Source organism: Podarcis raffonei, chromosome 6, assembly GCF_027172205.1.
Source record: "Podarcis raffonei isolate rPodRaf1 chromosome 6, rPodRaf1.pri, whole genome shotgun sequence".
NCBI classification, from domain to species: domain Eukaryota; kingdom Metazoa; phylum Chordata; class Lepidosauria; order Squamata; family Lacertidae; genus Podarcis; species Podarcis raffonei.
This window is the reverse complement of record NC_070607.1, coordinates 95,544,855-95,569,521: the sequence shown is the minus strand read 5'-3', so window position 1 is coordinate 95,569,521 and position 24,667 is coordinate 95,544,855. Positions and strand designations below refer to the sequence as shown.

Sequence of the window (24,667 nt, the reverse complement as noted above, 5' to 3'; positions counted from 1 at the left end):
GGGCGGGATACAAATAAATTATTATTATTATTATTATTATTATTATTATTATTATTATTACCCACGAATTGCGGGAGGGTATGCTGTACGATGAGCATCTTCAAATATCTGAAGGGCTCTCACACAGAAGATGGAGCAAGCTTGTTTTCTCCTGCTCTGGAGGGTAGGATTCGAACCCATGGCTTTAGTTTACAAGAAAGAAGATTCCAGCTAAACTCCAGGAAGAATTTTCTAGCAGTAAGAGCTGTTGGACAGTGGAACGGTCTCCCTCGGGATGTGGTGGACTCTCCTTCCTTGGAGGTTTTTAAGCAGAGGTGGGCTGCTCATCTGTCGGGGACTATTTAGCTGTGATTCCTTAATTTTTTGGGGGTTGGTCTGAATGACCTCTGGGGTCCCTTCCAACTGTATTATTCTGTGTCACACAATGTTGATTCCTGAAGCTGCAGCACCCGAGCACGTGTCCCTGGGTCCCCCAGCCCAGACCCAGCCAAGCAGGGTCACGCTTCCAGATACCCCTCAGCTGCCAAATGTCGTCGTCTTGCGCCGGGGGACTTCGCTCACATCTGTTCTGGTCTCAACTGGGGCAACTGGGATTTGACAGGCTGCCGTCCTCCTTGCATCACCCCAATCTGTTGGCTGACGTCTCAGCTGCTGAAGATAATTTGGGATGGGGTGAGGGGAGAGGAAAAGGGGGGGGGAAGAGAAATTTCACGCTGCCTCACCCAGACGGGGGAAGGCGGCACGTGTCGGGAAGGGGGCCTGGGGCGATGGGATGGCGCAAACCCCCCCTTCCACGCGGATTACTTCCCCCTTTTGTCTGCCTCTTGTTCACCCTCTCCCCCAGCAGCCAAATTGATTTGGAAATCGCCTTCATGCTGACGACCACACAGCAACTGCGCCAGCCAGCCCTCTTCCTTTGTGCTCCGTGGGGCTCAGAAATCAAACCCGAGACAAAAGCCTCTGAGCATCGCCTCCCCCTCTCCTCCCCAAACCTCCAGAGATCTCTCAGCTTTCGACTCTGAAAGCAGGACCATTCTATAGGACGCATTTCTCCATCTCCCCAGAGCAGAAAGGACAAAGAGAGCTCAGGGTGCGGGGAGAAAGACCCTGTAATAATTTCCAGAAAGGCAGCGGCGACCGTCAGAGGAGATGAGGGGAACCACTGGTTTTGTCAGGGAAGACGTCTGGGGCCATAATATTAAAACCAGTGGAGGCTGGTCCATTGGGGGCAAGTGGAGCACTGCTCTACAAACCCCATCAGCCATCAGCCACCTGGCTGCCTCCAGGTTTATAACCTGCCTAGGAGATGGCAATGGCAGCCGGTCTCCTCCTCAGATTACATTTGTGACACACAGGACCACTTTAATTTTCTCTGGTTCCCCCCAAAGTATTCTGGGAGGTGTAGTTTTCTCAAGATGTTGAGAGTTGTTAAGAGGCCTCTACTCCCCTCCTGAGGGACGCAGGTGGTGCTGTGGGTTAAACCACAGAGCCTGGGACTTGCTGATCCGAAGGTCGGCGGTTCGAATCCCCGCGATGGGTTGAGCTCCCATTACTCGGTCCCTGCTCCTGCCAACCTAGCAGATCGAAAGCACTTCAAAGTCCAAGTAGATAAATAGGTACCGCTCCGGCGGGAAAGTAAACGGCATTTCTGTGCGCTGCTCTGGTTCACCAAAAGCAGCTTTATCACGCTGGCCACATGACCCGAAAGCTGTACGCTGGCTCCCTCGGCCAATAAAGCGAGATGAGTGCTGCAACCCCAGAGTCGTCCGCGGTCAGGGGTCCCTTTACCTTTACCTTTACTGCCCTTCCAGAGAGGTTCAGGAATGTCTGCCACCTTCCTCTTGATCCATTCCAATTTCTCAGTATCCTTCTCAACTGTGGTACCCACAGTCCACTAGGGACACATTCGCATCACTTCTCCTACCTGGGCAGTTATCTTTCCACAAGGGGCGACATTGATGCCGAAATTCAGCATCGCCTGAGCTCTGCAAGTGTAGTTTTATCCCAATTGAAGTGCAGAGTGTTTGAGGACCGGGACATTTGCAGGGAAACCAAAATGCTTGTTTACAAAGCTATTGTACTACCAACCTTACTGTATGCTTGTGAAACATGGACCACTTATAAACGCCATCTCCAACTCCTGGAAAATTTCCATCAACAGTGTCTCCTAAAAATTGTACGCATCACTTTGGAAGACACACAAACCAATACCAGTGTACTGGAAGAAGCAAAGATCACCAGTGTCGGAGCAATGATTCTTCAACATCAACTTTGTTGAACTGGTCATGTTGTGCGTATGCCTGATGGTCATCTTCCAAAGCAACTACTCTACCTCACATGGTTGTTGTATGTAGAACAGAAGATGGAAAGCAGGCACTTTTCCTTGAGGTGATACTTGGATGAAATAGCTTGAAAGAAAAAACCATAATAATAATAATAATAATATAAAAAAATTTATTTATATTTATATCCCGCCCTCCCCAGCTGAAACAGGGCTCAGAGCGGCTAACAACAGTAAAAATAACACAGTTTACATAAAATCAGCTCTGATGCCCAGAATGTTTGTTTGTTTGTTTGTTTCTTTCTTTCTTTCTTTCTTTCTTTCTTTCTTTCTTTCTTCCTTTCTTCCTTTCTTCCTTTCTTCCTTTCTTTCTTTCTTTCTTTCTTTCTTTCTTGTATTTGCAGCTTTTACAACTGGCAGCCACTAGATGTCACCCCTGCATAGCCTTATAAAGTTTGCTCTGTTACTCAAGCCTTTTTTAAAAAAAAAAAACTTTTGCAGTTATGGTGCAAGCCTATGCATGGTGTAGCAAGGTCAAGTGGCACCCGGTACGGAAATTTTCTTGCCACCCACCTGCTGAAATTATTAAAAGAATGCAAAATAAGATACAGATCCTATGTCATTGTTTATTCTCAGCCAAATGAAAGTCCTGCTATGTCCAGTCACAGGGCTTACTTCTGGGAAAGTGTAATAGAATTACAGCCTTAAATTCCCTTCCGGGGGTGGGGAACTTCCAGGCTGTTGCTATTCAATCACCTATTGTAAATTTCTGGTTGTGCAATTTTAAGATTTTGTACAAGTGGATTTGTTATCACAGCCCCATCTTCCCACACTACCCCATGGTCAGACTTTCACACGCATAGGGAGGAACGGATCTGTCAATTTATGCCCTCACAGTTTCTCCTTCTATTCTTAAATCTACATTTTGCATCTAAAAAAGCAAATCCTTTTCGAAATCCATCAGCATTTTTGTGCGACTTTCTCCTAACAAACATGCGTTATATGTGGTTTTGACAAGCGCACCATATATTTTGCAAGCAACGCCCCCTAATAGAATGTGTTTCTGTGTGATAATTTTGCCAACATATTCATTTTTATTCACACTTTCGTCTAAGAGGTGCATTTTTGGAAACATTGTTTGCTTAGAGAATTGCATTGCAAAATTCAGAAATGCGCAGGTTTCAAAGGATGGCTGTGCTCCCGGTTTTCTTGTTGTGTCGGAAAGTGCAAAAGATTCAAAGATTCGCCTTTTAAGTGGGAGGGAAGGAAGTCGACAGGCTCTAAAGAGCCAGGGTGGTAAAGTGGATAATGATGATGTGAATGTATTAATTTTAAATGGAAAATTAATATATACATATATATATATATATATATATATATATATATATATATATATATACCGTATATACTCGAGTATAAGCAGACTTTTTCAGCACATTTTTTTATGCTGAAAAAGCCCCCCCCCCCGGCTTATACTCGAGTCAATAAGTTTCCCCAGTGTTTTGTGGTAAAATTGGGTGCCTCAGAACTGGCCAAATTGACTTCCAAATTGCAAGACAACTGTGACTTCAAGGAGGAATGGGAACTTTTTACAAATTATCTAAAAAAGACAGCAAAATGAATTGGACTCCTTGGCAGGTTTCTAATAAACATACACAAATTTATTGGCAACATGATGGATAGATATGTAAGGATATGTACAATTTTATAATATGCAGAGGAAATATATGAAGAGAAATCAGGGAGAGGAGCTGAGAGAAGTCCTGGGAGGGGAGGGGGGGAAATAATGTATGTGATTATATGGTCTGATAATTTGTTATGTGGAAACTGATAAATAAAAAATATATTGTTAAAAAAAAATAGGTGCCTTGCCTTATATTCAGGTCGGCTTATACTAGAGTATATATGGTATGTAAACAGAGAGAGAAAGGGACGCGGGTGGCGCTGTGGGTTAAAGCCTCAGCACCTAGGACTTGCCGATCGAAAGGTCGGCAGTTCGAATCCCCGCGGCAGGGTGCGCTCCCATCGCTCGGTCCCAGCGCCTGCCAACCTAGCAGTTCAAAAGCACCCCTGGGTGCAAGTAGATAAATAGGGACCGCTTACCAGCGGGAAGGTAAACGGCGTTCCGTGTGCTGCGCTGGCTCGCCAGATGCAGCTTGTCACGCTGGCCACGTGACCCAGAAGTGTCTCCGGACAGCGCTGGCTCCCGGCCTCTTGAGTGAGATGGGCGCACAACCCTAGAGTCTGTCAAGACTGGCCTGCACGGGCAGGGGTACCTTTACCTTTAAACAGAGGAGAATCCGCTTGAAAGTGGATCACAGAAAGTGGATCCCTATTTCCTACAGCCACTGGGACATCCTCCCAGGAGCCTCAGGGATACACAGGGTTGTTTTATTCTGGTATTCCTAGTCACGTGTACGAGGAAAGAGTAACACTGGAAGTTTTCTTGAGTCACCCTCTTGGTTTCTGGGTGTTCTGCAGCCCACACGCTTTCGAGAAAATCTGCTCCATCGAATGCCCAGGATCTTATGGAACCAGAATCTCTTGGCAGCACAGCACATTCTGGTGGTTTCCAGAATACCTGTGTATTGAGTGCTCTTCCTGGTTCAATTTGCAAGGGAAGGTGAGGGTGATTAAATTAATTACCTGCCCATTTGCAAAGCAGGCCAGGACAATTAAAAACAGATAAAACAGATTACAGGCACGGGAATTGGGTGAGCCCTGGAAAAAACTTCTCCCAGGTGTCAAAGGCAGTACTGGATTTACGGAGAGCGGGGGGGAGCTCTCCCTCTGCGCTTCGGAGGCTTCGCGTTGCTATCGTTGAAGCCAAGGAGCCTGCATTCGCTCCATAGGACGCACACGCATTTCCCCTAAATTTTTGAAGGGAAAAAGTGCTTCTTATAGAGCGAAAAATACGGTAAATCTGGGGACTATCCCTAGGAAACGGGGATGTCTGGTAACCATACATTACACCTTTCCTTCGTTTCCTCCTTTGGCTCAATTTCCTCCTTCAAAGACACAAACAAAGTTAGAATACTGCAACCTGACTCACTGTGGTGCAGGCAGAATTACTACTCACAGCATTCCCTACTTAATATGCTAATGATATTTGCTTCCTCAAATGAACCAGGAAGTTGGCGGCTGGGACACAGATGCAACAATATCCTACTTCTCCTACTTCATACAAGTGTGTAGCTTCTTTCCCTTTTCTGCAAAATATTTTTAAGTTCACGCTTAATGGATCTGCTTGCTCGTTTTGCTGATTTCATCTGTGCAACGGATGCATTGAAGTACCAACCTGGTTGTACTTCAATCTAAAGGAATAAGAAAAAACTTTTTTGGGTGCCTCCAGACTGCCACTTGCAGGAGTGATTCGAACACCTACCATAAATTTAGGTTTGCACAATTAAAGTGGTTTAAAGGGTTCTATCAGCCTGGTACAACTGATCCACTTTTTTACACACACAAAAAGGAAATAAATTTACAAGGGAAGCAATGAGGAAATGCACTGAAAAGAGTGTAATGGGCAAATGATTAAGGTGAAGATGTAAAAATGCCTTACAAGAAAATCAGGATGAATGCAAGAAGAAGGGTTGCAGCACTTTTAAGTGCAACCAATCCTAAACTTGTCTCCTCAGAAGTACCAGTAACTCCTTTTCGATTCAGTGGGGCTTCCTCCCAGGTAAATGATTATTTTTATATCATAAAATTTATACACCACTTGAGTGTAACAACAGCAACCGCAAAGCCATCTACAAAAAAAGGTATAACGAAAAAATCATCAGTAAGAAAAGTTAACAGCAATAACTAAAGGCTTTCAAAAAGTTAAAATAACAACAGATAAAGAACCAATTAAAACTCACATTGACTTTCTAAACGTTTGGGCTTGTCTAGGCAAAAATGTTTTAATCAGGTGCGAAAAAGGGCACAGTGAAGGTGCTTGCCTGAAATCAATAGGCGGGGAGTTCCAAAGTGTAAATTAAATCAGGATTGCAGCCTTAATTGTGAAGAGTTGCTGGATGGGAGCTGGGGAAAATCAGGGCTGGAATTTTAAGAGAGGGAACCTTGGCTTAGGCTAAAACTCTTTCATTCCTCCCTCTTCTCCTCCCTGCTTTCTGCCACACATTCTTGGTTGTGTTTGAAGAGTATCGTCTGCCTGTTTCCGGAAAGAGAGAAAGAGAGATTTAATTCGTTGTGCAAAGGGTGAGTCAGCAGCAATGAAAAGATTGATTAGAAACATGCTTGGCGACTCTCTTTTTGAATTAAATCCTACCATTGTTTCAAAGAGCTTTGGGAGGTTCCTTTTAGCAGCTGCAGCAGCAGCACCACCAATCCTTTAAAGTAGGCCAGGTGGAGAGATATGAAGTGGATATAAAGTCTGCTCATCAGCCAGAGACTGAACAGAGATTGGAACCCAGCCCCTTTCTCCAGAACAACCCTTAAAATGTTACTTAACACATTAGTATGTTGTCCTTTCTACGAGGAATTCAGGGTAGCCATACAAGAAGCTCTCATATTTTGTCCTCATGACGACCTTGTGAGGTAGGTGAGGATGAGACACAATGACTGAGCTAAGACTGACATTGGAAGGATTTAACATCAGCAGCACAACCCTATGCACACAAGCTGTGAAACAGTCCCGTTGACTTCAGTGCTTTTTAGTTTCAGGTAAGTGGGTGCAGGGGGACGCGGGTGGCGCTGTGGGTTAAACCACAGAGCCTAGGACTTGCCGATGAGAAGGTCGGCGGTTCAAATCCCCGCGACGGGATGAGCTCCCGTTGCTCGGTCCCTGCTCCTGCCAACCTAGCAGTTCGAAAGCACCTCAAAGTGCAAGTAGATAAATAGGTACCGCTCCGGTGGGAAGGTAAACGGCGTTTCCGTGCACTGCTCCGGTTTGCCAGAAGCGGCTTAGTCATTCTGGCCACATGACCCGGAAGCTGTATGCCGGCTCCCTCGGCCAGTAAAGCGAGATGAGCGCCACAACCCCAGAGTCGGCCACGACTGGACCTAATGGTCAGGGGTCCCTTTACCTTTACCTTTAACTTGTGTTAGCAAGTTCCTTTACTGAGCAAAGTTTACATTCCCCTTTTAAACGCCTAATGGTCAGGGGTCCCTTTACCTTTAAGTGGGTGCAGGACTGAAGGCAAAGTTATCAGATTGAATCTCCTCCTTTAGTTTTCTCCTTTGCCTTTTTGGAGTGCAGCCTCCTCAGGGCAGAGACCTCCCTTGCGGTGCAACTCTAAACAAGCTTGTTGTTGTTGTTGTTTAGTCGTGTCCGACTCTTTGTGACCCCCTGGACCAGAGCACGCCAGGCACTCCTGTCTTCCACTGCCTCCCGCAGTTTGGTCAAACTCATGCTGGTAGCTTCGAGAACACTGTCCAACCATCTCGTCCTCTGTCGTCCCCTTCTCCTTGTGCCCTCCATCTTTCCCAACATCAGGGTCTTTTCCAGGGAGTCTTCTCTTCTCATGAGGTGGCCAAAGTAAACAAGCTTACTCGGAAGGAATTCCCACAGAGCTCAGTGAGACTTGCTCCCATGTAGGTGGATATAGGATCTGAATTTTCTTCCTATAGCCTAGAACACTTTTCAAAATAATTGTTAGGGCAGGAGGCACTCGTAATTTAAGGACTTTTAAAAAACAAGAACCACAGGTTTCACTGAGAAAGATTGGTTTGTGGTTAACTCCACTGAAACCTACGAAACTTCAAAACAGAGGTGTCTCACCTGTGGCCTTACAGGTGTTGCTGGACTACAGCTCCCATAATTCCTGGTCACCAGCCGTGTTTGTTGGGCTTAGGAGTGTGCAGAATGGAAGAGAGAGGCAGCAGCTTCGGAAACAAGATTGTGAAGGTGGAAAAGAGACTTAGGAATTGCATTTTTGGGAGGGAAATGGGAAGGTCTGATGGGGGGGGGAAGCAGAGGTTGGCGAGTGGAACTAGCGGATGCAGAGCCTCTCCATGTACTATAATGTCTGTTGCTTTTAATCTACACTTGCAGTCTTTAAAATTGTGTTGTTGTTTTTTTTAAAAAGTTGAGACCTCTGTGGTGTAAGCAGGCAGGTAATAATGTTAATGCCCCTGACCAGGATTTTTATTTATCAGAAAATAAAATAAAATAAATGTGCATGCTGCTTAATTGCAAATAAAACTTCGAAGCGGTTTGCAAAGGGTGACAGTCAACTAAGATTTATGTATTTCTTGTTGTTGTTTAGTCGTTTAGTCGTGTCCGATAGAACACTATCCAGCATCAGGATCTTTTCCAGGGAGTCTTCTCTTCTCATGAGGTGGCCAAAGTATTGGAGCCTCAGCTTCAGGATCTGTCCTTCCAGTGAGCACTCAGGGCTAATTGCCTTCAGAATGAATAGGTTTGATCTTCTTGCAGTCCATGGGACTCTCAAGAGTCTCCTCCAGCACCATAATTCAAAAGCATCAATTCTTCCGCGATCAGCCTTCTTTATGGTCCAGCTCTCACTTCCATGTATTTATTTTATTGCAATTCCATCCCGCTTTTTCTCAAAGGAGCTCAAGTTAGTGTCTGTGGTTCTCTTAACCTCCTCATTTGACCTCCACAACAACCCTGTAGGGTAGTTTAGGCTTAAGAATCACTGACTGGTCCAAGATGACCCAGCGAGTTTCATGACTAAGCAAAGTGATTTGAACCCTGGTCTCTTCCAGGTCCTAGTCTGAGACACTGCACCCTGCTGGCACCCTGCTGACTTACTCAGAGTAGACCCACTGAAATTACTGGGCCTAACTTAGTCATGTTCATTTAGCTGTGATTCCTGTGTTGCAGGGGCGGGGTGGACTAGATGTCCTTTGGGGTGTCCCTTCCAAGGGTGCTGCAACCTACTTAATGCAATTAATTCCTGTGCGTCTACTGTGAGTAAAACACCCCCAAAGAACATAAAACTTGCATTGAAATGATCAAAGTTTTAAAAAATGGGGGGGGGGAATGTAAATTATAAGCTAAAATAACCGATTAAAATAGAATAAACTTGACTTGAAACATGAAATTTATTACGGTCAGAGACCAGCTTGAGAAACACAAATGGAACTACAATCGCAATAGCAAAACAAACATTTAAAGCAATATGCAACAATGGATTTTAATGGGTGGGTGGGTTTACTTGAGCAGAAAGCTCTTTGGCAGGTGCCAAAGGAGGGATGCAGCGACGCCCTCTGCTTAGCATTGTTAACGGAAAAATCCGAGGGCTCCCTTGGACAAAACAAAGACACCAACCAGGATAACTTGGAGCAAAACAGCAGCCTGTAGGCTTGGCCTTTATTGAACTGTTGCAACAGGGTTTGTCCCCTCACTTGCAGGAGAGAGGAGGACACAGAAAAATAGTGTGCAAGGCCTTATAAAGACTTTTGAAAATTCCACCCTGTAGACCAAGCCCACCCCCAGAAACATCATACATACATCACAGAAAGGAGGGGTTGAGGGAGGAGTTGTGGTGATAACCTGAGTGTCCTGTCACCTGGCTGGTTCCCCCTTTCCCCCTCCCCATGAGTACTTTCCAGGTGACAGAGGGGAGTTTGCAGTTTCCTGCCCCCAGAGGGAAGAGCTGATCATTGTCCTTTGTTCCAGTCCTTGCTGAATCCACTCCCATATGCAAGTTCTTTGTTTTTTAAAAAAATATTTTATTTAGGATTTTCTTGTTTTACAGAAGTGTAATGCCTCGTATTTTTCCCCCCATGTAACATTTTTACAAATCCGTTTCATTTGTTGAGGCATTAGGGGAGAAGAAAAAAGAAAGAAAAGAGAAAGGGGGGGTGGAGAGAGGGAAGATGGATGGGGGTGGGGTCGGGTGGCGGTGTTTCTATTATGCTTAGTGTATGTAGAGTTTGGTGTCAGCGTTGTTTGTGTTGTTCACTTGTGTTCCTTTGGTGGTGAGAGAGTTTGGGGTTGGCGTAGGGTGTGATTGTTTGTTTGTGATTGGCTGTGGTGATCTTTGTTTTCGTGTGTGAGTGGGGTGGGTGGGTGTTTTGGATCAGGTTAGCCATATTGATTTGTATGCTGTTGGTGGATTATTGTCATTGTCTTGTTGGGCTGTGTATGTGATAAAGGGGAGCCATACCGGGGTGAAGGTGTCTTCTTCTGTTTGTCCTCGTGTCAGTTTCAGTTTATTAGTTAATTTTTCCAGTAGGGCTGTTTCCCATACTATTTGGTACCATTGGTCCATGCTTACTCCTGACAGGTCTCTCCAGTGTCTGGTTATGGTGTTTCTGGCTGCTGAAAGTAGGTGGGTTATGAGTTCTTTGTGGTGTAAATGGGCGTTGTTGTCTTGGAAGATGTTTAGTAGGGCCAATTCTGGGGTGATATCTAATACTTGTTTAGTTATTTTACATATTTGTCGTATGGCTGTTGTCCAGAAGAGTTGGATTTTGGGACATTCCCACCACATGTGGAGGTATGTGCCTGTGGAGGTGCACCCTCTCCAGCATTTTGGTGAGGTTCCTGGGCGTATTAGCACTAGTTTCCTTGGTGTTAGGTACCACCTGTAGGTGAGTTTCAGTGTGAGTTCTTTTCTTTTCGTTGATATGGATTTAAAGGGGGGTTTAGACCACATTTTGTTCCATTGAGTGGGGTTAATCTCATAGCCTATGTCATTCTCCCATTGTTTTTTGATTGCGTCTAGGGGGTTTGTGGGGCTTTGGAGTAGTATTTTGTATATTGCGGATACCATCCCTTTACTGTTTCCCTTTGTTGTTAGGAGGAGGTTTTCGAAGGTTGTCAGGGGCCTAGTTGCTGCTAATTTTACTGTTGGGTTGTTTAAGAGGGCATGTAGTTGGTGTTGTGTTAACCAGGGCATTTGGGTGTCTTCTAGTTTGTCTTGTATTTCTTGTGTTGACAAAGGTTTGTTATTTTTATAAAAGTCTATTAGGCGATATAAGCCTTTGGTTCGCCAGGTTTTTATCTGGAGGTTTTGTGCTGCATGGTGGAATAATGGGTGGTACGCCAGGGGGGTTAGTGGCGATGGGGTTGGGGATAGTTTGCCTATTTGTGTTTTCCATGCTTTGAGCATGGTCTGTGTGTACCTGTTAAGTGTTGTGGGAATTTTCTTTAGTTTGTTTGGGAGGAGTGGGTATGCTGTGGTGCAGGTATTTTCAATTGTGTCCCTCTCTAGGTGTACCCATTGTTTTGTCTCATCTTCTAGTATATATGGGATTATATGTCGTATTTGGTTGGCAATGTAATACGCTTCTATGTTGGGGATTCCCCATCCTCCTTCTGAGGTGGGGAGGTGCAGGCATTTGGGGCTTATTCTTGGTTTTTTATGTGAGAAGATAAAAGAGTGTAGTTTTCTCTGCCAACTGCGGAGTTGGGTTGGGGGGATCCAGATTGGGAGGGTTTGGAATAGGTAGGTTAGTTTTGGGAGTGTGATCATTTTGATCATGGCTATTTTGTCTGAGAGAGTGAAATTCATGTCTGAGAATATGCAAATTCTTTGTGACCTTGATGGTCTTCTGTCTAGGACCATCAGGGTTGGCATAGCAACTGGGCAGGGCTCTTGTGGATGTGCTGGTATGGTCAAGGGATTATGGCTGCCCTGTATCAAACCTTCCCCATTTTGTAGTCCTTCATGAAGTAAAATAAAAGTGGAACAGTGCAAATCTGATGTATGGTTGATTTTCTATGAATTTATAACAGAAGCGTAGCGTATGTAGTGTGTGAGTGTGAGTGTGTGTGAAGTTTGTACAAACTGAATGATGGGGGAGGGTTTCCTGCTACAGCATCAATGGGCAGGGAGTTCCAAAGGGCAGGATCTGCCACTCTGCACTCTGCGGATCAGCCTGGGCAGAATAGAGGGATTAATAGCTCCCGGCAGCCATAATATATCCAGCTGAGCTGGCTTAGCCACTTCATCAAATATCAATAGGGCCTTTGGGGCAGACAGAGGCCAATCTTGGTGCTTCCGAGGCTCCAGTTTCAAGGCGGAGCTTCTGGAAGACACCCAGGGATTTCTAAAGAACCTGCCTGAGCAGAAACCAGCTTCAGCATTTCCCAGTCCATGTCTTGAGCAGGCAAATGGTCTCGTACCTTTGCAGGTTCTGCTGGGTTGGGATAAATGAGGAAAGGCACCGGGTTCAGGATTCCCCGGGGACCTTTTCCTGCTGTGAGGGCTAGAGCGGAAGGAGGTCACCCTTGTTCTCCTAGGAAAGTGAAGTTGGAGATCTGCTTCCATCACTGAAGGTAGGTGGACTCAAAGACATGGGCTTCTCCACCCAGCTGAGCCTCCTGTTCTCATTTTGTGCATAGGTAAAGGTAAAGGGACCCCTGACCGTTAGGTCCAGTCGTGGCCGACTCTGGGGTTGCGGCGCTCATCTCGCTTTCTTGGCCGAGGGAGCCGGCGTACAGCTTCCGGGTCATATGGCCAGCATGACTAAGCCGCTTCTGGCGAACCAGAGCAGCGCAGGGAAACGCCGCTTACCTTCCCGCTGGAGTGGTACCTATTTATCTGCTTGCATTTGGACTTGCTTTCGAACTGCTAGGTTGGTAGGAGCAGGGACCGAGCAACGGGAGCGCACCCCGTTGCAGGGATTCGAACCGCCGACCTTCTGATCGGCAAGTCCAAGGCTCTGTGGTTTAACCCACAGCGCCACCCGCGTTGTATTTTGTGCATAGCGCATGGTTAAAAGCAATGACTTGCCTCCAGCTAAGTCTGACTCAGAATAGACCCACAGAAATTAATGGCGCTAAGTAAGCGGTGTATGTTGGCATCCTTCCGTCTGGGGAGATGATGGAGGAATGCTCTGTTGTGGATGACGTCAAACCGTTAGAGTTACAGCGCCTGCTGTGGCTGTAGAGACGGATAAGGGAGAGACATGTTTTGTTGCAGCTGGGGCAGATGGTTGTGTTGATGCAGATAGAATCTCAGAGCTGGAAGAGACCCCCAAGGCTCATGTAGTCTGACCCCCCAGCAATGCAGGAACCGAATATGCAATGAGGTTGAGGGAATGTTCTTTCACATGTGGTGGGCTTGTAAAAGGGTAAAAGCGTATTGGGAAATAATCCATAATGAATTGGAAAAAGATGTTTAAAAGTACTTCTCCCCCCAAAAAACAGAGTCCAGGTGGAAATTCCCAGGTGTCAAAAAGGTTATTTATGTATGCCACTACTGCGGCCCGTGTTTCGTTAGCCCCAAAATGGAAAATGAGCAAAGTCCCAACCAAAGAAGAATGGCAACTTAAGTTGATGGAATATGTGCAGCTTGCAGACTTAACATATAGAATAAGAGAACGAGAAGAACATACGTTTAGAGCAGATTAGAAAACGTTTATTGAATACATGGGGGGAAATTGTGTGCACTTGAAAACGGCAGCATTAAGATCGACAGTGCAAATAAGTTTTGATGGCTGTAATAATGGAATACTGTTTGGTAGAGTTTTTGTAAAATATGCAGGGATTTATGATATGCAAAATGAACCATGGAAAGGGAAGAAGGAAAGTCATTAATATCTTAAGGATGTTTAAATGAGTATTTTAAATTTTAAAACAGAAAATTTAATTTTAAAATTATATATATATATATATATATATATATATATATATATATATATATAAATGCAGGAACCGCAGCTGAAGAAAGCCCGACAGATGGTCATTTGTTACTCTCAATGGGTCTACTCTGATTCGGGCTAGCATTGGTACAGCCCTCTGGAAGATGCGGCTAATCTTGTTCCCTGCAGCTCCACTTACAGTCTTTGGGTGAATCACGCATCCTGCACTTTGAGCCCGTGTGGTTTTCTTGCGCAAGGCTTCCAGGTTTCCGAGAGCTGAGAGTCAAAGTCTGAGGGGGGGAGGCCAAGAGGACATTTGAAGTATTTGAGCCAGCCTACCCAAGCATTTGACTTGTATTGGAATGTGCTGTTTTATTTCGCAATGTACTGTATATGTTTAAAAAACTGCTGGTTTTATGAAGAGGTTTATCTTAAGCAAACTTGTTTTCAACATCTCATTTTGCAGCAGTAGAACGAGCGCTATGTGCTTCTTGAAAGAGTAGAGGTGGCCCCAAGTCCTTACGGTCTTTATCAACCCATTTTGATTGAGTGAGTTTATTTAAGGCATTTTTCCCCACTGTACTACATAATCATTAACATTTCTAAGCAGTTTTAGCACTGCAAGGTTTCTCAGACAAGGAGACCACGAGGCGATTGGAGGGCTGCGTCCATCCTTCTCCATTTTTTCTTTCTTTTAAGAAATTAGCAATCCAACCAACCTCACAGCCTTGGGCAGCAAGGGCATGGAGACCCATGGGAGCAGCAGGACGTTGGGGCATTCCTCCGCTCTCTGGGGGGATTGTATGGGGGGAAGATGGGTACCCAAAGTGCTGGCTTTAAACCGGGTCTGGACACGAGCAGGCAGCCGGCGTCACTGGCACAGAACTGGTGTCCCGTGTTCTGAACGCCTGGCCCCTGCCAGGATTTCCGCTGCCATATTCAACTTTGAAGATTTTGCTGGAGAAACCCCACCACATAAGAAGCAGGCGGCAGCGTGGTGCGGTGGTTAGAGTGTTGGACTAAGACCTGGGAGACCAGGGTTCGAATCCCCACTCGCTCGCAAGCCTTGAGCCAGTCGCCGCATCTTAGCCTAATCTACCTCACAGGGTCGCTGTGAGGAGAAAATGGGGAGGAGAAATATGTATGCCACCTTGAGCTTCCTGGAGGAACGGTGGGGTATAAATGTAAAAATAAATGAATGAGTAACATGAGATCAGGCAGTGGCCTATCTACTCATAGAGTCACAGAACTGGAGAGTTGGAAGGGATCTCAAGGAATAATAATAATAATAATAATAATAATAATAATAATAATAATAATTGTATACTTCCCTAGACCCATGGGTCTCAGGGCGGTTCACAAGCCAAAACCCACAATATGAAAACAAAAATACATAATCAAACTATAAATAGAACCAGCTGAATAACGCCCCCCCAAAACACATAAAAACAGTTAAAAACTATTTTTTAAAAGACAACAACACACAGTTAAAAAGCACTTTAAAAGAATGTGAACAGTACTCTCTGCTGGGCAGCAGCAGCCCTTTTGTAGTCTAGACCATCTATGTATTTCAACATGGAAACCAGAGACGGAGGTTACGTGCTTCTTATTACAGGGGAGAGACCAGGAGCTCACCAAGACAGTAGCTAAGCTCCTCTATTTGATTTTTTTTTGTCGCCGAAGTATGCTACAGGATCCTGCCCTTGCTGGAAACCCACAGAGATGAGGCGGATCGCTCACCTCTTCTGCCCTTTGGTGGGTGACTGTGCCGTTGGTGTCTCACTGGCCTGTCTATTCTGAATGTATTCTGAATGTTCTTATGTGCTGCCAATAAAGGTTACTTGACTTGACTTTGGCTGGACTTAACCGTCCAGGGATCCTTTTGACATGGCTTCAGCTTCAAGCCTTCACAGATGGTTGCCTGGGAGGAACTGCAACCCCTCCTCTGATCCGTCTCTCTTCTCCAGCAGGTGCACCACCGAGGAGCGAGATGGCTCTGCTCACCCACGTGCTGGCTTGCGTCTTTGGGATCGGCTCCTGGATGTCCATCAACGGCGTGTGGGTCGAGCTCCCAGTGCTGGTGAATGTTCTGCCCGAGGGCTGGTACCTACCTTCCTATCTCATCATCATCATCCAGCTGGCCAACGTGGGCCCTCTCTTCATCACCCTCATGCACAAGTGGAAGCCGGGCTTGCTGAGCGAGGTCCTCGTCATCTGCGTCGTGGTCTCCACCGGAGTCGTGGCCTGCTTCCTCCTGGCCTTCCTGTGGCACTACACCATGGATTTCGGCGGGGCTCGCCACAGTGTGGCCTTCTTCATCTTGACCTTCTGCCTCTCGCTGGTGGACTGCACCTCCTCCGTCACCTTCCTGCCGTTCATGGCTCGCTTCCATCCTCGATACATCACCTCCTACTTCATCGGGGAAGGTCTCAGCGGGCTGGTCCCTGCTCTCTTCGCTCTGGCGCAGGGAGCAGGGATCTCCAGCTGCGTCGAGGTTGCCATCCCAAGCAACCACACTCACAGAAGCAACGCCACCTTGGGTAACGTGAGCGCAGGCGACCCCGTCCCTTTCCGCCTAGAGACCCGCTACTCCCCTGCCAACTTCTCCAGCCTGGTCTTCTTCCTCATCCTGTCCGGCCTGATGTTCTCCTGCCTGGTGGCTTTCTTCTTCCTCAACCGCCTGCCCAGGGTGTGGGATCTTTCGGAGCAGAAACTCTGCGCCAGCGAGATCACCCTCCACTCCATCCGGAAGATCCCTGCGGATGGAGGGCTGAAAGAAGGGTTCACTAACTTCCCCGTGGAGGGAAAGGCAGAAAGTTGCTCCAAAGAAGACGAGGAAGGAGCTCCAGAGAAGGTTGTTTACTCCTGGACCACATTGGCCTTCATGTATGTCCTCATCACTTGGTGCAGCTCCCTGATGTATGGCATCCTGCCCTCAGTGCAGAGCTACTCCTGCTTGCCCTACAGCAACTTAGCCTACCACCTTTCCACCACTCTGGGTGCCATGGCTGTCCCTCTTGCCTGCAGCATCTCTACGTTCCTGCCCAGCAGGTAGGTACCCACCCCCCTTGGCAAGAATTCTTGAGTTCTCCAAGCTCTGGGATTGATTCTGCTTCACGAGTATGTCTTGCTTTTGCCACCGCCCCCTTAAAGAAGGCTCGAGATGCAACTCGCAATGAGAAAAGCTTGCATTTCATAGAATCATTGGGTTGTAGAGTTGGAAGGGACCCCTCCCAGTCATCTAGTCCAGCCCCCTGCAATGCAGGAATCCCAACCAAAGCATACCTGAAGGAGCGTCTCCACCCCCATTGTTCTGCCCGGACACTGAGGTCCAGCGCCGAGGGCCTTCTGGCAGTTCCCTCCCTGCGAGAAGCCAAGTTACAGGGAACCAGGCAGAGGGCCTTCTCGGTGGTGGCACCCGCCGTGTGGAACACCCTCCCACCAGATGTCAAGGAGAAGAACAACTACCAGACTTTTAGAAGACATCTGAAGGCAGCCCTGTTTTGGGAAGCTTTTAATGTTTGACAGACTATTGTATTTTAATATTTTGATGGAAGCTGCTCAGAGTGGCTAGGGAAACCCAGCCAGATGGGTGGGGTATAAATAATAAATTATTATTATATTATTATTATCCATGACAGATGGCCATCCAACCTCTGCTTAAAAACCTCCAAGGAAGGAGAGTCCACCATCTCCCATGGGAGACTGTTCCACTGTCCAACAGCTCTAACCATCTGAAAGTTTTTTGTAATGTTTAGTTGGAATCTCCTTCCTTATAATTTTAATCCATTGGTTTGAGTCCTACCCTCCCAGAGCAGCAGAAAACAAGCTTGCTCCATCTTCCATGTGACAGCCCTTGAGATATTTGAAGATGGCTCTCATATCTCCTCCCAGCCTCCTCTTTTCCAGGCTAAACATACACAGCTCCTTCAACCGTTCCTCATAAGGCTTGGTTTCCAGACCCTTGACCATCTCAGTCGCCCTCCTCTGCACTCCTTCCAGCTTGTCAACATCCTTCTTAAACTGCGGTGCCCAGAACTGGACACAGTATTCCAGGAGTAGTCTGACTAAGGCAGAATAGAGTGGTTTGTTTATTTATTTATTTAAATATCACGACAAAAACTCGGGAGGAACCAAACTGAACCAATCAGCCAGATCCAATTAGTCAAGCAGCAACATTTGCTGCCGAGAAAAGGAGTGTCTCCCTTCCTGTTCCTGGGCATAACACCTCTCATCCTGCAACAAGGCAGGTTTACGGAAGTGTAGCCAGTTTGTCCACATTAAGCGCCAAGCTGAGGGGGCACTACAGGTGGCGCTGAAACACTAATGAACGAAAGAAGGTGAGAGGCGGGGGGTGGCACCAATTTTTGGTGCCGCACATGCCCTACTGAAATTTTAAAGCCCAAAGTCCACCACTCCTTAGAGTTGCCATATTTTTTCACTCCATAAGACGCACCTGACCATAAGACGCACCTAGTTTTTAGAGGAGGAAAACAAGGAAAAAAATATTCTGAACGAAACAGTGGATGTATGATTTTTGTCGTTCATACTGTGGCAACAGACATGTGATTTGACAGTGAATTTGGGGTGACCCAATGCAAAAATCCTGAGCATCCATGTGGATCTGTGCTTTGTAACCACATTTTTGCACCATTGTGGCCTCATGCAACAGTGGGTGCGTGATTTTTTTTGGTGCAGGCAGTAGCCATGGACATGCTATGTGATCTGATGGTGAATTTGGGGTGACCCAATGTAAAAATCCTGAGGATCCATGGGCTTTTACCTCCCCCCTCCCAGGCAGCCTCCTTTATTGCTACTGTCCCTTATCTCGCTCCCGATCACTTGCCGATCAGCGGCTTTGTTTCAACACCCACTTCCCTCTTTTTTTAAAAAAAGCATGATCTGCTTTTTGTCCCTGGGCAATTCGGCTCCAGGGACCACGCATTCACTCCATGAGATGCACAGACATTTCCCCTTACTTTTTAGGAGGAAAAAAGTGCGTCTTATGGAGCAAAAAATATGGTAGCTTATTTTTTACAGTCCAACACATATAAATGTTGTTTAAGAAATAAACACCCTGTAAGGAAATGTAGGACAAAAAGAATTGCTGTTGTGTAACCTCACTGCAAGGAAATCAGTGCCGGATAGAATCTAACCTCTGCTTTGAGATTGGTGCAATCAAATCAGGATGAATGCAAATCAAAGACGCTCAATAAATAGGTCATCTGAAGGAGCTCTGACTGTCTCCCGCTCTCTGTTTGAGGCTTCATCCCATGTGAAATCCTGACCCCAATTTGGCTTGAAATTCTCTGCCTATTTGCCTTGATGCTTTCCTTTGCTCTCCCCTCCCCCAGGTCCCTCGCCTTCTTGAGTGTCTTGGCAGCCACCGGGACGGCCTTTGGCGCCTACAACATGGGCATGGCTGCCCTGAGCCCCTGCCCGCCCCTAAACCACTCAGAGTGGGGGGACACACTCATCGTAAGTAGCTTACACCAAAGGCTCTGGCATTCTCTGTTTTGCAAGAGGGATGTTGCTCAGAGATGTGATGGGGTGCCTTGCAGCTTTGCAAACAGGTCCAGGAAACTTCCTAACCCAGAATGGGTCTTGACAAGGACCCAAAGGCTGCAACGGTTGCTCACTGGCTGCGAGGGCCACATTCTGCCCCAGGCAGCCTTCCAGGGGCCGCTAGCCGGTGGTGGGTGTGGCCCAAGGTCAACAGGGGTCAGGGCCCTGGGTGCGGATTTTGCAATTGTTCAGCAGGCATATGAAAATTCAATTTTCTCCGGCCTCTGTTCAGGAAAGAGGTAGGCGTTCGGCCAGTTCAAGGACAAATTCCAGCCAAGCAAAAGTGTGGACACAGGGGGGCACAGGATGAGGCCAAAGGGGGTGGGGCCTACAGGGAGGGGTGGAGCCTGGGGAGAGTCCCAAAGGCCAGGTAGAAAGCCCTACGGCTTCTCCCCTCCTGCCCTAAAAGAGGATGAGGCCAGTTCCTGGAGGAGAATAGGTCTACTTGGCTACTAACCAAGACAAGTGGGACCTGAGACTGTTGTAAACAAAAATCTGCCCTTGTTCCCTTATGGGGTATCCAAGAGCCCATATAGAGTCCTTACGTAGGTTCCCTATTGGTAGGAGAAAATAACAGAGGCCAACCAGAGAATATTGAGAAGCAAAGCAGCTCGTAAGCCTGATCTTTATTGATCTGTTGCAACAGGGTGCTCCCCTCACACGCAGGAGAGAGGAGGGACCCAGAACAATGGTGTGCAAAGCCTTATAAAGACTTTTGAAATTGCCACCTGTAGACCAAGACCACCCCCAGAAACATCATACATACATCACAGAAGGGGTGTAACCTAAGACCACCCCTCAGATACATCACACCTTCATCTCAACAAAGGCTGTCTAAAACAGAAATTTGAATGTTGTTTTTCTCCTGTCGTTGTTTATCTCCTGTCTGGCAGGTTACTTGATTGGATTGCCTGGGGAGCCTGGCCAGTCTTTTGAAATGATAAATACTTAGTTCCTGGGCCATGTCACAGGCTCACATTCTATTCAAATACAGACATACCCTTAAGACAGGATTTGTGAAGGAAAAGACAATGGGGAGTCTCTTCCATTTTCCTTTGACCTTGCAGAGAAAACATTTGGTCAGTTTGGGAATAAAAAATGGTTCCAGGTCGGTCCCCCTGCGCTGATCTATGTATGTGCTTGGTTGGTACACTTATGAACATTTAACATATAACAAAGACCTCAAATTTCCTATCACAAGACAAAGGGGAGTGATGCTCTTCAGGATTTTACCCACTCCAGTTCATCCCTCTCGCCATGTTTCCCCTTCCCAACACCCCTTCTACAGTCCATCAGTTGCTCAGTATGTTATGCAGAAAACATGACCAGTCCTTATTGAGCCTTTGGGGGTTTTTTTTGCCCCAAACATGTTTTGTACTTCTGCAAACCTTGTGGGTTCTGTGGGGGCTGCGCATGCCTCCCTCTCACGTGTGCTACATAACACTCGATCACAGACCATTGGGAAGTGGAGCCTGCAACAAAATGTTGCAGCGTGGAATGCTTCTACTCAGCCAGCCAGGCCCCTTTTCGGGGCACCTCATCCTGTTCCCACCCCATGCCCAGCCACACCATCATCAGCATTCTGTGCCCACTGAGCATGCTCAATCGTCATTTGGGTGCTTATTGGAGGGGTGCAGGTTCATCCAAACCACACTGGGGTTTGGAAAAATTCCCCTTCTCTGTATTTTTGCCATTCCTCCAAGCCTGCTGATACTGCCCTCTTGAACTGAGATTGCCGTGAGCATGTAGGGTGATGGCAAGATGGAGCCTCCAGGTTTAAAAGCACTCTACCACCATTTGCTGATGGGTGGGGAACAGGAAAACTAATGTTTTCATTAAAGGTGTTGACCTTTAAAGCCCTAAACGGCATCTCCACCCCCATCGTTCTGCCCAAACACTGAGGTCCAGCACTGAGGGCCTTCTGGCGGTTCCCTCACTGCGAGAAGTGAGGTTACAGGGAACCAGGCAGAGGGCCTTTTCTGTAGTGGCACCTTCCCTGTGGAGCGCCCTCCCATCAGATGTCAAAGAGATAAACAACTACCTGACATTCAGAAGACATCTGAAGGCAGCCCTGTTCAGGGAAGTTTTTAATGCGCGACATTTTAGTGTATTTTTGGTCTTAGTTGGAAGCCACCCAGAGTGGCTGGGGGAACCCAGCCAGATGGGCGGGGTACAAATAATAAATTATTATTATTATTATTATTATTATTATTATTATTGCCCTTATCTCAAGTATCTGGCTAGCCAAGTGGGAAGCAGATTGCTGAACTAGGTTAATGTTTAGCTTGTTCCAATGCAGCTTCTGTGTGCTTAATGGAATAATGAAAGGGGAAGGTGATCATTCGTTGGCTTTGGGCCAAGAAAGGAATGCAATAGCAGAGATTCAAACACAGCTGCTTCTGTGCCGACAGGTGATCTCCTGGGTCCTCTTCAACGGGACCCTCGCGTACGTCAAGGTGATGCTGGGAGTGATCCTTCGCGGCCACAGCCAGAGCGCCCTCGTGTGGTACGGAGCGATGGAGCAGCTCGGGGGTCTAGTTGGAGCTGTCATCATGTTCCCCTTGGTGAATGTCTACAGCGTCTTCAAATCGGCCGACTACTGCAGCTTCCGGTGCCCGGCGTGACCTCAAGAGGAGGCAAGGGCTCGTCTCGGATCAATGCAGCAGTCAGGACGCTTGTTCTGTTTCCAAACTGAAGGAAGGAACCGTGCGAATAAGTTCCCCTTAAGATCAAGGCGAAGGGACGCAAGGGATCGTCGGCCAACGTCACCCTTGACTTCGTGTAACGGTGACAGACGATGAATTAACTTTAGACATGGCTCCACGCTCCTCCTCCTCCTCCTGCCATTTCTTAACCTTGGATGGACAAGAACCCTGCTGCAGGCCTGTGTTCAGAACCTGGCCAAGGAGTTGTATAATGCCTTGTAAATAAATCAGTCGAATTACCAACTCCTGTGTTGAGCCTGGATTCAGCACAGACGTTGCCACCAGTTGCTTAAGGTCCCTTTGGGCAGCCGTAAGCCACAGCCCACACCAATGAACTTCCCATTTAGTTTTTCAAACCTTTTTTGTAAATTCAGTATTAGGACCTTTGAGTCCTTAACCCTTTATTACTGCGCTTTGCTTCACCTAGGTCAAGCTAGGATTATAAGACTTCAGAATTTTTGGGAGTTCTACCCCCTTTTTCTGAATTTTGGTCATTTAAGGTTTATGGTTTTTCTATTTCCTTCTGAGGAAACCGAATAGTTCAGTGAAACAAGGTTCGAGAGCCAGTGTGGCGTAGTGGTTAAGAGCGGTGGACTCGTAATCTGGGGAACCGGGTTCATGTCTCCGCTCCTCCACATGCAGCTGCTGGGTGACCTTGGGCCAGTCACACTTCTTTGAAGTCTCTCAGCCCCACTCACCTCACAGAGTGTTTGTTGTGGGGGAGGAAGGGGAAGGAGAATGTTAGCTGCTTTGAGACTCCTTAAAAGGGAGTGAAAGGCGGGATATCAAATCCAAACTCTTCTTGTAGCCGGCATCCCATTAAGGCTTTGTTCTATTTTAGGTTTTTCTAATTTTTTACTTAAACTTTTTGATTCTTATTATTAATTTTATTTCTAATCAATTACTTCTCGTTTCAGGGATTTTCATGGTATTTCATTTGTTTTATGCAATTTCTTGGTTCTGTGACTGTCTTTTTTCTAATGGCTACACCAGTGAGCTTGGCAAGACTGGGGAGACGCCAGAGGAATCGTAGCATGTGCCAGCGTGGATGGTGCTGCAATCCACAGGGTGATCCTTAATCCACATGGAAGAGGATTTCTAAGTCACGTGCAAAGGGGAAAAGGAACAGACTCCACACCCAGGATGGAGCCCAGGGAGGGGTGGGCAAACTGGTCCATTTCAGTTCTCATTTTTCCAAACTGAATTTCATTTCTGCACATTTCCACATCAGTTTGCAAAACCAAAAACCAAAATTCACATAAGAACGTGAGCCTGCTGGATCAGGCCAGTGACCCATCTAGTCCAGCACCCTGTTCTCACAGTGGTCCACCAGATACCTGTGAGAAACCCACAAGCAAGATCTGGTCACAAGAAGACTTTCCCCTCTCCTGTGGTTTCCAGCAGAGCCATAACAGCTGCACATTTTTGTTTGCAATTTTGCTTTGTTTCCGCAGAGCAGTTTCTCCTAATATAATGCACTTCTATGCGCGATTTACCCCAGTATTTGCATATTGGTAAGCGTTACGTGGCTAGAGAACTGAATTGCAGTCTTCAGGGAAGCGCAACTTCCAAAGGATGGCACATGGGAGTTGTACTCCGAAACATTTAGAGGGCACCAGTTTGGGAAAAGCTCATCAATGGTTCCTCTTCATCCTGGAGAAGAGTGACTAGTGGGGTGCCACAGGGTTCTGTCTTGGGCCCGGTCTTATTCAACATCTTTATCAACGACTTGGATGATGGACTCAAGGGCATCCTGATCAAATTTGCAGATGACACCAAACTGGGAGGGGTGGCTAACACCCCAGAGGACAGGATCACACTTCAAAACGACCTTGACAGATTAGAGAACTGGGCCAAAACAAACAAGATGAATTTTAACAGGGAGAAATGTAAAGTATTGCACTTGGGCAAAAAAATTGAGAGGCACAAATACAAGATGGGTGACACCTGGCTTGAGAGCACTACATGTGAAAAGGATCTAGGAGTCTTGGTTGACCACAAACTTGACATGAGCCAACAGTGTGACACGGCAGCTAAAAAAGCCAATGCAATTCTGGGCTGCATCAATAGGAGTATAGCATCTAGATCAAGGGAAGTAATAGTGCCACTGTATTCTGCTCTGGTCAGACCTCACCTGGAGTACTGTGTCCAGTTCTGGGCACCACAGTTCAAGAAGGACACTGACAAACTGGAACGTGTCCAGAGGAGGGCAACCAAAATGGTCAAAGGCCTGGAAACGATGCCTTATGAGGAACGGCTAAGGGAGCTTGGCATGTTTAGCCTGGAGAAGAGGAGGTTAAGGGGTGATATGATAGCCATGTTCAAATATATAAAAGGATGTCACATAGAGGAGGGAGAAAGGTTGTTTTCTGCTGCTCCAGAGAAGCGGACATGGAGCAATGGATCCAAACTGCAGGAAAGAAGATTCCACCTAAACATTAGGAAGAACTTCCTGACAGTAAGAGCTGTTTGACAGTGGAATTTGCTGCCAAGGAGTGTGGTGGAGTCTCCTTCTTTGGAGGTCTTTAAGCAGAGGCTTGACAACCATATGTCAGGAGTGCTCTGATGGTGTTTCCTGCTTGGCAGGGGGTTGGACTCGATGGCCCTTGTG

The 24,667-nt window shown here is 46.7% G+C and overlaps 1 protein-coding gene across 1 annotated transcript; it reads left to right on the top strand.

Moving 5' to 3' along the window:
• Positions 1 to 12,279: 12,279 nt before the first annotated feature.
• On the top strand, positions 12,280 to 22,277 carry SLC52A3 (solute carrier family 52 member 3). Its single transcript, XM_053394613.1, has 4 exons — positions 12,280 to 12,479; positions 15,754 to 16,837; positions 19,141 to 19,264; positions 21,763 to 22,277. The coding sequence occupies exons 2-4, from the start codon at positions 15,777 to 15,779 to the stop codon at positions 21,973 to 21,975; spliced, it is 1,398 nt and encodes a 465-aa protein (XP_053250588.1). The 5' UTR covers positions 12,280 to 12,479; positions 15,754 to 15,776; the 3' UTR covers positions 21,976 to 22,277.
• The last annotated feature ends 2,390 nt before the right edge of the window (positions 22,278 to 24,667 follow it).